The sequence below is a fragment of the Capricornis sumatraensis genome, chromosome 11, assembly GCF_032405125.1.
Source record: "Capricornis sumatraensis isolate serow.1 chromosome 11, serow.2, whole genome shotgun sequence".
Lineage (NCBI taxonomy): Eukaryota > Metazoa > Chordata > Mammalia > Artiodactyla > Bovidae > Capricornis > Capricornis sumatraensis.
Genome location: NC_091079.1, coordinates 41439072 through 41452405, shown reverse-complemented (window position 1 = coordinate 41452405; position 13334 = coordinate 41439072). Strand labels below are relative to the sequence as shown.

At 49.3% G+C, this 13334-nt stretch overlaps 1 protein-coding gene across 1 annotated transcript; it reads right to left on the bottom strand.

Annotated features, from left to right (window-relative positions):
- Window positions 1-7683: 7683 nt before the first annotated feature.
- On the bottom strand, window positions 7684-9933 carry SOX17 (SRY-box transcription factor 17). Its single transcript, XM_068984054.1, has 2 exons — window positions 9456-9933; window positions 7684-8890 (listed from the first exon to the last, which is right to left on the bottom strand). The coding sequence occupies exons 1-2, from the start codon at window positions 9760-9762 to the stop codon at window positions 7962-7964; spliced, it is 1236 nt and encodes a 411-aa protein (XP_068840155.1). The 5' UTR covers window positions 9763-9933; the 3' UTR covers window positions 7684-7961.
- Between the last annotated feature and the right edge of the window lie 3401 nt (window positions 9934-13334).

Genomic DNA, 13334 nt, shown 5'->3' with positions numbered 1-13334 from the left:
AGGACTCTCCGCCGCCTCCCGGGACCTGGGCCCGCGCGTGGCGGAGGGTGGGGGTGGGCGTGGAAACTGACTGTCGAGGGCAGGCTTCGCCCCGAACATGATTTTCATTTTCTTTGTGCAAAACTTCAGCGACACTACTTCTCCTTCCTACTGGGAGGAAGAAGGGACTGGATCTAAAATCACAACCACGGTGGGAAGCAGTCTCTCCCGACTGACTGGAATTGATTGAAATGCTGTGAACACAGATGCCTTTGCGTATAACACATGCATCACCATCACTATTCCGTCTGCTCCCTCCCCTCACCTCACACACGGAAAATTTATCCCCAAACATCCCCTTTCGCCGGACAGAGAAGAGCCGCAGGGAAAAATAGGGGGCACTGATATTCTTACTTCGCAGGGGGGAGAGAGGACTTCCTGCCTTTGGAATGAAACAAACAAAACAACAACAAAATGGAGGGAGGGGTTTACCCAGAAGCAAAGATACTCAGTAGAACAAATGGAAATAAGGTTGTTCGGTGAATGCAGGCCCGGGACGACGAGCTTGGAAGTCAGTGTCTAACACTGAAGGACGTGGAACTAGCCTCTCGGGCACATTAAAAAATTAATCGCCAGAGGACCAGTTACTAATGTAGGTAAAGACCCATAGGACCAAAAGGGGAGACAGGGGAGCTGACTAGTTTTTGGATGCCTGCATTTTTCTGAAAGCTGACATGAAGTAATGGTTGTCAGGCAAGAATCATTTCTTATAACCAATACATAAAATTAAAAAGATGAATTAAATAGGACAAATTTTAAAATCATTTTAATGAATTTAAAAAGCTGTACACTTTCCACACCCACAACCTCTTTACTGAAATTGCAAACTTGAATTTCTATTTTATTTCTCCCTTCTGTAATCTCCCATTTCAGTTTAATATTTTTCGTATGTGTGTCTGTCTACAATCTGAAGTCTTTTTTTTCAGACACCCAAACAGATTTGTTAAAATAAGCAGAATCCAGACCTATGTACTGGAGAAGGAAATGGCAACCTGCTCCAGTATCCTTGCCTGGAAAATCCCATGGAGAGAGAGGCCTGGAGGGCTACAGTCGCTGGAATTGCAAGAGTCAGACATATGTATTCCTATGGCTGATTCATGCTGATGTATGGCAGAAACCAACACGATATTGTAATTATCCTCCAATTACAAATAAAAATTTAAAAAGAATATATTTAGTAGAAAACATACACATACAAAAATTAGCAGAACCCAGTACATAGGGAACAACTCTAAAACTGTCCCTTCATTTCGTGGTTGGGTCAGAGTTTTCTTGTCTTCACCGCATCCAACCACTACCCTGGAAGAAATAACTTCCAAGGGCTTGAGTGGCTCAGAATCCCTTCTTTGTAGTTCTAACATAACTTAAACCTGCTGGAGTTGCTTGGAATGCCTGGAAGCCAGATTTTCTTTCTTCATTTCACTCTATTTACTCATCCTCAAGAATTTCAACTCTTTTATGTCCTTAAAAAAATAAATGGCATGGCCATGTAGTTCAGGACTTGAGAAACTATGACTGGTGGGGAAAAGTGCTGACTAAAAGGTGAATACCAGCAGTCTTCGCACTGAGCAGTGTGTCCTGGTGAACTGTCCCTTTTATAAAGACCTTGAGATTTTCATACAAAATGAGAGTTGATATGAATTGAGGCATTCTATGTGAAGTTCTTCTTCAAGTGACAATCATTTCCATTTTAAAACCAGAGAGGCTGAGCTGCCCAAAGCTCAGACTGAAACACACAATCTGGATTCCCAGCTCACACGGGCAAGCTTGTGAGGCTGGGAAATCTCAATCCACCAGACAAAGCACCAGGGGAGGGGAGTTACTGCTGTTTCTCTTTCCCAACGAAATAACGAAATCAAATCCCTCGAGTCTACTGGGAAAGATGAAGACACATGGAATCAAAAGGTTGAGAAGAGGAGAGAAAAGAGGAAGCGATTCCTGTGGTGCAGAAACAATCCTTTAAACACCATCTAATTCGTCCCTACAAGCCAGTAAGGGAGACAGATAGGGCTTGTATTGTCCTCCCTACTTTTTTACAGATGAGCAGACCAGGAAAGGTTAGTGCCTTTACCAAACTCACAAAGCTACGATGCTAAGCCAGAGAGGACTTCTGACTCAAAGCCTAAGAGTTTTCTCCTTTCGAAACACTTCCGCTTATTCAGCCATTCTCTGCTCTGCTCCAAAAGCTTATGCTCTGTGTTGCTAGGCTTGCAGTCGTGACACGTATTCAGCAGAAAGGATTTCTAGCCACTGGCGACTGTCTCAAATAGAAGAGAGGCCAAACAGGAACTCCCATTCCTTCAGGAATGTCCAATGGAAACCTGAGGGAGGTACCGAGTACAAGCCAGTCACTCAGTCACTTAGAAGGTGTGCAGTTAGGAGACACAAAGTGAACACACGGTCGTTGTGCCCCAGTGCTCCTTGAAACCTCCCAGGAATCAGACAAACCAGAATACTGCTAACCACTTTTCCTTGCCTTACAAGAGGTCAAGTACGTGAGAGGGCGCTGACCATAACCCTGGAGGAATCTGGGTCCACAGCACGGCTGCTGCGGCATGTTGACCCTCATCCAAATCACACAGAGTGGAATTTCACAAACCATCCTTCTGAGCAACATCAGTTTGGGGATTTATGGATTGGACTCTGACAAAGTGTTTGAGACTTTGGCTCAAGTGGAAAGAAGACCCTCGAAGCTAATTGTCTTCAGTAAGAATACGATGAAAAGTTTCTTATTTTATTTAATCAAACTGTTTGGGCCTAAGCTGCAGAGAATGTTTACTTTAAAGTACGTTATTACTATTGTAGCAATAGCTTATTTAACACTTGCTGTCAATGCTAAGAAATTTTATATTTTTCTAAGAAGTACTGTTTTATGATATAAATACTATTTTGTACCACACTGAGAACTTTTAATATCCAGAATTTTGAATAAAGCTGGGAGAATTGCCAGTGGTGAGGGTTTAGCGTTTGTGTGAGGCACACAGTGCAAACTGATTTACAGGAAGCTGCCTAATGATTCAGGAGAAGGCACAGAGCTTCCTCGCTGGAGGGAAGGTTGAGGAAGGTGTTACAGTGAAAAATTAAGGGGATGCAGCTGATAGATCAGGGAACCTCAAGGAAGGTTCTGTGAGTCTCAGGTTGATCATGTTGAAGAAGGAGCAAGACATGCCTCATCCTATTCCAGACAAGGATGAGCAGGGACACTAAAACCACTTTTTCTCAGATGAATACTCAGGATTCAGAAGGAAGCACCTTGTAAGCAGGAAGAATAAATCAATGCTGAAATAATATATGTGAAATCTCTCTCCCCGAGCCAGTGCTGTCAAAAATAATCAAAGGAGAATAGGAGGAGGAAGGCAGTGTTGAACATCTATTTTGTGACCAAGGCAGTTCTGAGTATTAAAAACAAAATGGGTACTTCCCTGAGGAGCCAATGGTTAAGAATCTGCCTTTCAATGCAGGATAGGCAAGTTAGATCCCTGAGTGGGGAAATCAGATCCCACATGCAATGGAGCGAAGGCTCCCTGCAATGAAAGATCCTGCATGATGTGTGCCCAACGCAGGGGGGGGGGAAAGTAACAAGGAAGAAAACAAAACAAAATTAATAAAAATAGAAACAAAATGAAATGGGACACTTAAGAAAGTTAGACCACAATGATATATTTTGGTTAGTAGCACCTATTCCATTTTCTCTTAAATTCTTTTGTTTATATGTGCTTTTCTTGACATCAGCACAAATTTATATAAAAATCTGAAGTCTTTTGCAGTGTAATTCAGATTAAAGGTACAATCATCTTCTGACATAAGAACAGTAAGTGAAAGAAATAGCTTCATTGGGATACTGTCTCACAGTTGCTTGCATAAGGAGCTTACACATTTATTTGTAATTCATCAGACCTGCCCTTGCAGCTTTAATAGAGATGAAGGCAGTGTCTCAGTGGAAAAGAAAATATTCTCTTCTTTTCTGAGTCTCTCAAAGGTGTGTAGACTCTGCTGGCTTCCAGTCTGGGTACCTCAGCCCATGAAATGGTTGGATTCCTACCTCTTGGCATAATTCTAAAATACTTCCAAGGTAAAGACAAGGCAAGAAGGAGCAGGGGAAGCAGTGTGTCCTTTATGTATTTGTCCCCAAATAAAACCATTAAAATTGAGACAAATTCATGACATGTATATATACACTACCATGTGTAAAACAGATAACTAGTGGGAAGCCACTGTAAAGCACAGGAAGTTCAGCTCAGTGCTCTGTGATGACCTAGAGGGGTGGGATGGGGTGAGTGGCAGGGAGGCTTAAGAGGGAGGCGATATATGCATATATATAATTGATTCACTTCATTGTACAGCAGAAATTAGCGCAATATTATAAAGCAATTATACTCCAATCAAAAAAAAAAAAAACAGTCATGAGCTGGTCCTTACAGTCACTTCATCTGAATCGTTTAAGGAAAGAGGACTCTGAACATGTGACACCAAAGACCTCTAACCCAAGTCAAATTCTACATTCTGCCCTTCACTTTAAAATTGCATTGGTGTCTTTGACAGGACCCAAAATTCTTCCTGATTTTTCCATGAGGACCCACATTCTTACACTTCAAAATAAGAAAGGGTCATTTAAGGACAAAACACTGCTGGATAATCTGTTGCTAAGTAACCAAGGTCCCCAGTACTTCATAGTTTACAACCACCATCTTTTTTTTTTCTTCTTCTTTTTTTTTTAATCTTTCCTACCTGTGAATTGATCGAGCTCATTCTGACATTGTTCTTCCACCTCTCTTGCATTCCATTTGGCAGGTTGGAGGCCAGAGATGGGAGTCAGCCACGCGGCCTCTCCTCTCCACACAGCCTCTGCACGTGGTTTCACCACCTTGATAACCAGCCTTTCTACACAGTCACTCAGGAGCACAAGAATGACTGCCAAGCCTTGGCGGAGGGCTGGTTCTTGGAGCTGGCACAGCCTTGCTTGGGCTGCATTCTATTGGGTTAGAGTAGCAAGTCCAACCCAGATTACAAGCGGGAGGGGTTGATACAAGGATGTAAGCACCCAAGGTAGGGAGCAAAGCCACGCCCACCACACCGCACAAAGGAAGAACCCCACATCTTCACCTGGGTAGGGCATCGAATTTTGCTTTGAGATGTACTGCTCTCCTGCTTCTTGATTCAAAACTCAGTAATAGGAGAGTTATTGAGATGTCCCTGTTTTCTCAAATAAAGGGAAAATAACTGCCTTATTGCTTCAATGCTTGGGCCCTATGCTTCCCAACAAAGCTTGATCATCAGGGCTTCTAAATCTGAGGTTTTCATATTCCTATAGCCTCTGGAGGAGTTAGGAGAAGTCGTGCCTAAAACTACGTCTAAAATATTCCACATGTGCGTGTGTGCCTGCGTCCGGGGAGGCCATTCCTCGCTTTCGTAGACTATAGTCTTAGACGAATTCAAATAAGCATGACCAAGGTGCCTGGAGCTCAGGACAGCAATCCTGATTTCTACCTCCTGACCAACTTCTAAAGTATCTCAGAAGTATAGATGTGAGGGTGGGGTGGGGTATAATTAGATCATTTAGGTATTTTTCAAAGTAAAACAAAAAGCAGTCACTAGCTGGCACCTGAGGTCACTCCCTCTGAGTCCACTTGAGGACAGACAAGGAATAGGCAAGAGCTTCTGCCCCTAAGAGTTATTGTGAGAACTAATTTCCCTCCATTTGGAGTTAAAGGCATTAGAAATGCTGAACCGTTTTAATTCTTATTTTCCCTCTCATTATTTGACCTTTCCCTGGTGAGTAGTTAAGAACATGACTTCATGGGATTTTTGCTTCTTTGGAACACTTTCTTTTCTCCTTTCCTCTTTTCCCTATTTATTATTATTATTATTATTATTATTGGCCATACCACAACAGCATGCAGAATTCTCCTACCAGGGATACCTGTGCCCCCTGCAGTGGAAGCAGAATCTTAACCGCTGGACCACCAGGGAAGTCCACATCTTCTTAATTTTTTTTGAGAGGCAGCAGCAAAAGGTAGAACTGACTCTCCGTGTGCCCTAAAAATGCCTGGTGGGGTCTGAACCGATGACCCGGCCTTGACCCTCAGCAGGTACCTCTGCTCACTTTATCCACCAAGAATGCAGGAAACAGAACCTGTCTGGGATCAGAGGAAGAAAGAATAGTGTAGGGTACTAGAGGCAAATAAAGTGGATAGCTAGAACACTGAAGTGAAGGTGTGCACATCAAATGTTTAAGGTAAACTGTTATGCCTAACAAAATACTTATTTTCCTCACTGAAATTTTTATCTTGAACATTCCTAACATCTAGGAACTCTTAAAGAAAAAAAAAAAAAAGACATGCCCTATTTCTCCAGAGAATCCAGCCGGCCGACCATCTCAGTTCAGACAACCCTCAAGATAAATGCTTTAAGCTGCCTTCCTACCCCTTCCTTTTCTTTATAGCATTTATCAGTATAGACAATGGTAGATTCTCACAACCAGAATGCAAGTTCTCCCAGTGCCCAAGGATATACTGTGCACAAAGGAAAAACAAATGTGAACAAATATATTGTCAGAACTTGCAACACCAGGCTTTCACCATGTACAGAGCAAGTAAGGGATCTGTGCCTCCATGTGTCACTTGCAAAATGGGAAAAATTGCACCTAAACTCCCAGGCTTCATCAGGCTCAAATCAGTACAAGCATTGATGAAACACCTGGTACAGGAAATGCCCATTGTGAATCATCTGTACCCATCCATTTACGTCTCATCTACTAAGTGTGATGGGAAGGGCCACAAACACAGCAAGGCTGATCAGCTTCAAGACCTGTGACTCAGTTTCTTCCCTGATAGGGCAGGACAGTGATGCCCCAGGACTGCAGCTGTAGATGCATTTGCAAACATGCTGCCTACGTATCCTCCTTGGATTCCTCCCAAGCTAAGAACTGCAGTTATCAGGAACTGCAGCAGGCCCCATATGCAACTTATAGCAAAATATCCCACTGAAATGACAGGCGCTAAGCTTCACTAACAGTTGAGGTCACAATGCACATTTTATTTTGATTAGTTCCTATGACTCTTTCCAATTAGTTTTAACCCAGCAACACTGCTTTCCAAGGTGTAGACCTGTGATAACTGGGGATTTCAGTATTGAGAGGGAGTTTTAACGACTCATGGTGAAATGCAGAAAAGAAAAAAATATATCCAAAAGCCTTTTTATGCAGGTCTCAAGATTCAACCAAAGTTACCTGGATACTCTCCTGAGTCTGAAAGTGATATAACAAAACTGAAAATAGTTAAGAGAATTATGATTAACCATTACTATGTAGAGACTAGGGTCACCTGAAATGCATGTTAGGCTCATTCTGTGAGTTTCCTTTCCCCTAGCAAATCAACTAGGGATGCCCAAATGTTTCTTTGAGGGCTTCCCCTTAAAGTCATTCAGGTCTACTATTACAAGAGAATGAGAAATTCACTGTGACTGTATGTTTAGTGTTATAGTTACTTTAACAGGGATCTCAAAAACTAGCCTTTGTGACAGAGGCGTTAGAATTCCAGATTTTATTTTATTTTTAAAGATTGAAAAAAAAAACACCCAGGATAAAAATTTCGTTGATCAATAAAGCTTTGAAAAACGGAGCGAGTTGTTCCCGGACCCACTGGTGAACTTGAACTTGTGAACTTGCACTTGGAAATGGGGTTTTGACAAGGGCCACTGTGAGAAACAAGGGTCTGAACCGATCTTCAGACACCACCTCCCCCGTTTTATTCCCCACCCCCCTCAAATGTTCAAGTGGCAGACAAAATAAATTACCATAAATTATACGCCAAGGCAACTTAAAAACAACACAATGCGACCCGAGGCTGAGTGTCCCTCGATCCTTGGGGAGGTGTGTAACACTGTGCGCGCTTTTGGCTGCAGGCCCGGCGGGCGGAGACGGCTCACACGTCCGGATAGTTGCAGTAATACACCGCGGAGCTGGCATCAGACACCACCGAGGACAGGGCCCCATGGCCGTCGGGCAGGGTCACGCCGGCGTCGTGTCCTGGGTAGGGGAGCCCCATCTCCGGCTTGCACACGAAATGCAGGTACTGTTCGAACTCTGTGCGCTCCACCTCCCCGAGTAGCTCGGCCGGAGCGCCCGGTTCTGCGCTGTCCCGGCAGTGCAGCGCCTCTGGCGGGGGCGACGGCTGCCCCGGGCCGGGCGGGGGCGGCTGCGGCGGCATCTGGAAGCCGCGTCCCCCGCCTCCTGCTGCCGCCGCCGCCGGGGAGCCCACGGGGCCGTAGTACATGTGCAGGGCGCTGGGGGGCGCAAGGAGGCCCGGCATCGCGGGGCCCGCAGTCTCCGGGCCCAGCCGCGGGTGCAGGGGCCCCGCGCCCGGTGGCTCCGGGGGCCCAGCGTAGTCCGCGGCCGGGGCGTAGCTGTAGGGCCCAGGGGCCGGACAGTCCGCGGGCAGCGGCGCGGCAAAGAAGGCCGGGTCGGGTTCCACGCCGTCCAGCGGGGACGTGTCGGGCGTGGGCAGAGGGTAGCCGTCGAGCTGGGGCGCGCCCAGGCCCGGGCAGTCGCGGTAGTGGCCTCCCAGGTGCGGGGGCAGCAGCGGCGGGCCCGCGGGGAAGCCCTGCTCCGGGAAGGGCAGGCCCAGGCCGTCCATGGCCACGCGGCCGCCCTCGGGGCCCAGCGCGGCCGCCGGCGGCTCGGCCAGGCCATGCAGGAAGCCGCCCTCCACCCGCTTCAGCCGCTTCACCTGCTTGCGCCGCCGCGGCCGGTACTTGTAGTTGGGATGGTCCTGCATGTGCTGGACGCGCAGCCGCTCGGCCTCCTCCACGAACGGCCGCTTCTCCGCCAGCGTTAGCGCCTTCCACGACTTGCCTGCGGGACGCGGGGTGGACCGGGCCGCGGGTTTAGCGTCTGAGCCCCGGCTCCCAGGCCCAACCCGGCACTACCGCCTCCCTGCGACCTCGGCTGGTGCCACTCCCGGGGCGGGGGAAGGGATTAAGGGAAAGGTTGAAGGTTGGGGCTCTGGAGGCTGGGCACTGGGGGAAGAGAAGAGATCTCGGGCCCTCCAAGACATTCCCCCCATCCCTCCCCCCGCCGCCTTTCTGTCGCTCCTGGAAGCGGCTTCCCGCTCACCACTCGCGCTCGTTCGAGGAACTGGCCAGGCAGGAGTCGGGGGAACGGACGACCCACCCAGCCCCGCGCCAGGGTGCCCTCGCCGCCGTTGGGATGCACGGGGAGCCGCCTCCCCGGAGCCGCGGCCGACGGTGAACCCGGGGGCCAAGGCCCTAAGCCGCTTGGAGACTAGGAGAGCGGGCAGCAGGAAGAAACAGGGTCCCCAGGGAGGGACGTGGGGGCCGCGCACCCGCAGCCTCGGGCGCAAGGTCCGCACCCTCTAAGCCTCAAGGTTCGCCGGGCCTGGGCCCCGGCGCGGACTCACCCAGCATCTTGCTCAACTCGGCGTTGTGCAGATCTGGGTTCTGCTGCGCCAGGCGCTTGCGCTCGTCCTTCGCCCACACCATGAAGGCGTTCATCGGCCGCCGGATGCGAGACTCGCCCTTCGCTCGGCCCGCCGGCCCGGCCGGCGCCCCGCCGCTCGCCGCCGCCTCGCCCTTCATCTTCATGTCCCCGAGAGGACTCAGCGACTCGGCCCAGGGACAGGGGCCCAGGCCGGCCATCACGGCGGGCAGCGCGCTCCGGGGCTGGCTCTGCTCGTCACTGGCGTACCCCGCATCCGGGCTGCTCATGGCGCTCCAGCCCGGCACCGCGCCCCGCAACCCTCCGCCGAACACGCCGCCTCCCCCTGCCGGGGGAAGGGGGTGGGGAGCGAGAAAGGAGATGCCCGGCGGGCCGCTCGCGTCCTCCGGCCGGACCCAGCCGCCCGCGTCCCTGGCAGAGATCGATCGCAGACCCTGGCGCAACCCGCGCCCCCGCCAGCCCAGTGCCACTGCGGGCGCCCCCCGGCCGCGGGCCTTTTCTGCACAGACCCGGCCAATGGAGCGGCGGGGGCGGGCCGGCCGGCGACGTTAGGCCCACGCCCAGCCCGCAGCCCAGGTCCCAAGTTTCAGCTCAAACCCACGCCCGCCCTTCCCCCCTCCCCGGCCCCGCGCCCAGGGCGACACCTGCCCCTGAGAAAACGGGTTAGAGCCGGGCTTTGGCGCCGCGTCGGCGGCTCCCACCCTCCAAGAGGGACCCCCTGATCAACCTTCTAGGGTGCTGATCACCCTGCTGCCTAGAAATACTTGGCCACCGCAGTCCGGATCGAAGCAGGAAGCACCCATTCAACCTGGACCTGAGGAGGTTTCAGCAGTGGGGGGCTCGCCTTCTTCCCAGAGTCCCACGGACATCGTCTCCAAACTGGAAAATACTCTCTCCCCAAGGACTCGACGTACCTGTATTATATTCTAAATGCTATGTCCGAGGTAAATTCTACTTTCGAAAACAAGATTACAAATCCTGAAGAATTTTTTTTTTAAAGCTTTATCCAAAGAGACTAACCCACCCTTGAAAATGTGTACAGGAAATGTTTAAAAAACTTAACAAAATGTCCTCCTATGTGTTCAGGAAAAAAAGGAAGATTTAGTTTTGATTTCTTAAATGTGGTAAAGATAGCGATATTTATCTAAACGCCTGTCGAATGGAGGAAATAAAGCAACCTTTGAGGAACAAAATACTTGTGGCCCTTGGAATCAGTTTAAGGTGTTGGGAGGGGGTGGGTTCTTCAGTGTTTCTCAAGACTGGAATGAAAACTTTTAAGATTTAAACTTCTGTTTAAATTCGAGAGGAGTTTTTTGTGGGTTTGTAAATAAACCCTTCTGTCAAATTTACATACAGCGCACCAAACATCAGCCAACAAGTTTATCCTTATAACTGTGAGGTAGAGCCCATTCTGTCTTACAGGAGAGGAAGCTGAGGCCCAGCGACGTTAAGGACCTTGCCCACTAGCACAGCACTGGGGAGTGGAATTCACCTCTAGAAGTCTGCCCTTAGACTTGGTGCTATTAACCACTAACCCAAGCTGTTGTATTTGTGTATTTGTTTACGTGTTGTGTTGTTTGCTAAAGCAGTGACCACAGCCGCTCCTGCATAAATAGACAACTTTTATCAATCTCCACAACAGATTTGTTTTGTTTACTGTGAAGAGATGATGGAAACTAGGGCTTACATCCGGGATCTGGGAGGTAAGGCCTGAAGCTTGCAGTGTGGCATTGCTTGACAAGTAGTCTATCAAGACTGCTTACTGGGGGCATTCATAAAAACAAAGAAAAAGCCTTTGAAAGCAATTGGCCTTTAGTTTCTCTGAGTTTGCTATTTCTCCGAAGAACTTCTGCACACTTGTTTTAAGCCAACTTAATTCCTTGAGGATCTGTGACGTTGGCTGCCCCCCACCCCCACCTTCAGTGGCCAAAAAGTGGTTCTGGTTCCTGGGTCTCTGAGATTCAGACAAGAAAAAAAGTTAATCTGCTTAAGGAAATAATAGAGAAGTGTTATTTTTAATAGATGGTTTTGAAACAACTGATAATCTTAAACACATTTAACTGATTATGCACTTTTCCTTTAAGAGCTTATTTTTCCGTAAGAGAAAAATATGGGCTTGAAAATTAAGCATAATTGCATTGCAACTGGTTATCATCTAAGTAAGGAAACTATAGGAATAGAGAGAACAAATTAAACCTGTAGGGCCTTGTTCCTTTATGTTTTCTTGGCAATCACATCTAACTTTGTTGCAAAGTAATAAATATTTTCCAAAGGTCTCAAAGCAGGATTTTCTGTTAGGGCAAAAGTTTTGTGAACTAATAGGAGTTTTCTTAAAATATCGATGGAAAAACCAAACAAAAATAATGCCTGTTCCAGACTACATTTATCTCTCTAGATGAATCTATTTGATGAATTCCATAAAAAAAAATAACATAGGGTACAGGAAATGCAATCCAGGTGTGAATTCAAAAAATATATATGCACAGGTTTACCCTGTACATTTTATTCATCCTTGGGTGCCTCTTGGCCACCTGATTACAGGAAGAGGTGCCAAGAAGGTCGAGAAACTGATGGGAGTTTCTTGTTATTACCTGCACTTGTTCTTGGAGTCTAACTTCTGCTTTTTTTCTTTGTTTTTTAAGATATTGAGAAATTAGGTGAGAGCGCAGGATGCATAGGATGGAGATGTAGCTTCAGATTTTGGTGTCCCCCCTACCCCCTACTTATTGTAACACTCTCCCTTGGAGTTATAAAGTAACGATTTACTTATATTTACAAGAGAGGAATTGTGGTGCCTTTCCAAGACGAGTCCCTCCTGCAGGCGGTTACCTGTGTTTCATCCAGGCTTCTGATCCTGCCTTTGTCATAGATTTGAGGGGAGCGTGTTGGGGTGGGGGGTGGCGGCGCCGCAGACCGTCCACGAGGTGTGTGTGGACTCTTCTATTTCAGTCTCTTAACTAAACGCGGCGTTGGAAGTCGAGTTCTGGATGTTATCAGAGCCAGCCACAAATGCCACATGAAAAGCAGCAAACATCCGGAGTGGCTTCCTGCTAGCCTTGCTTTTCTCATCACGAGAGATTTACGCGGGGGGAGGGGGGCACACAAATTGGCGAGGAGGAGCCGTGTCCACCCGCCCGCGTGGCCGGAGCGCGCGGGGACTGGGACCTCTGACTTCTGGCTGCTAATCCATGCCCAGTCCCCAGGCTGGGCCCAAGGCTGGAAAGTCTGGGCAAGGACGCGACTAGCGCGGTGCGAAGCCATGCCCGTTACCCCGCCGGGCCCGTGGCCGGCGGGCGCAGCGAAGAATCCGGGTAGGTGGTGAGCAGGGGTTCGGACCCCTGCGTGACCAGGCACCGGCCCTGGTTTCCTGCAGGCTTTTGTGTTTCGATGCTCGGGAAGCGGGAGCCGGACGAAGGACGCTTCGGCCTCCGGGGAAGGCCGTGGGCACCCGGGCAGCCCCGCTCGGCTCGAGGGCGGAGGGAAAGGGGGGGCACGCCGCGGGCACCGGGAACCGACAGACAATGGTATCCCCGGAACAAAGAACAACAATCAGGTCTTCGCGTTTATAAGTCGCGTGCCCGCGGCGGCCTCCGGGAGCCGAGCGGAAGGCGGCGCGCCGCACGGAGCGCGCCTGGGGCTCCGCACTGCCCAGGTAGGGCCGCGCGCCGGCTCTGCGTATCGCTCGCGGGTATTCCCGGTCCCCCGGCGGGTCCCCAGCGGGTCCGCGAAGCGAGGTTCAGAGTCGCGGGTGAGATGGGAGGGGTGGGGAAGAAGGAGGGCCCAGGAGATCACGGCCGCCAGCTCCCACCGCGAGGCCCCCGAGGGTCAGAGCCCCGCTACC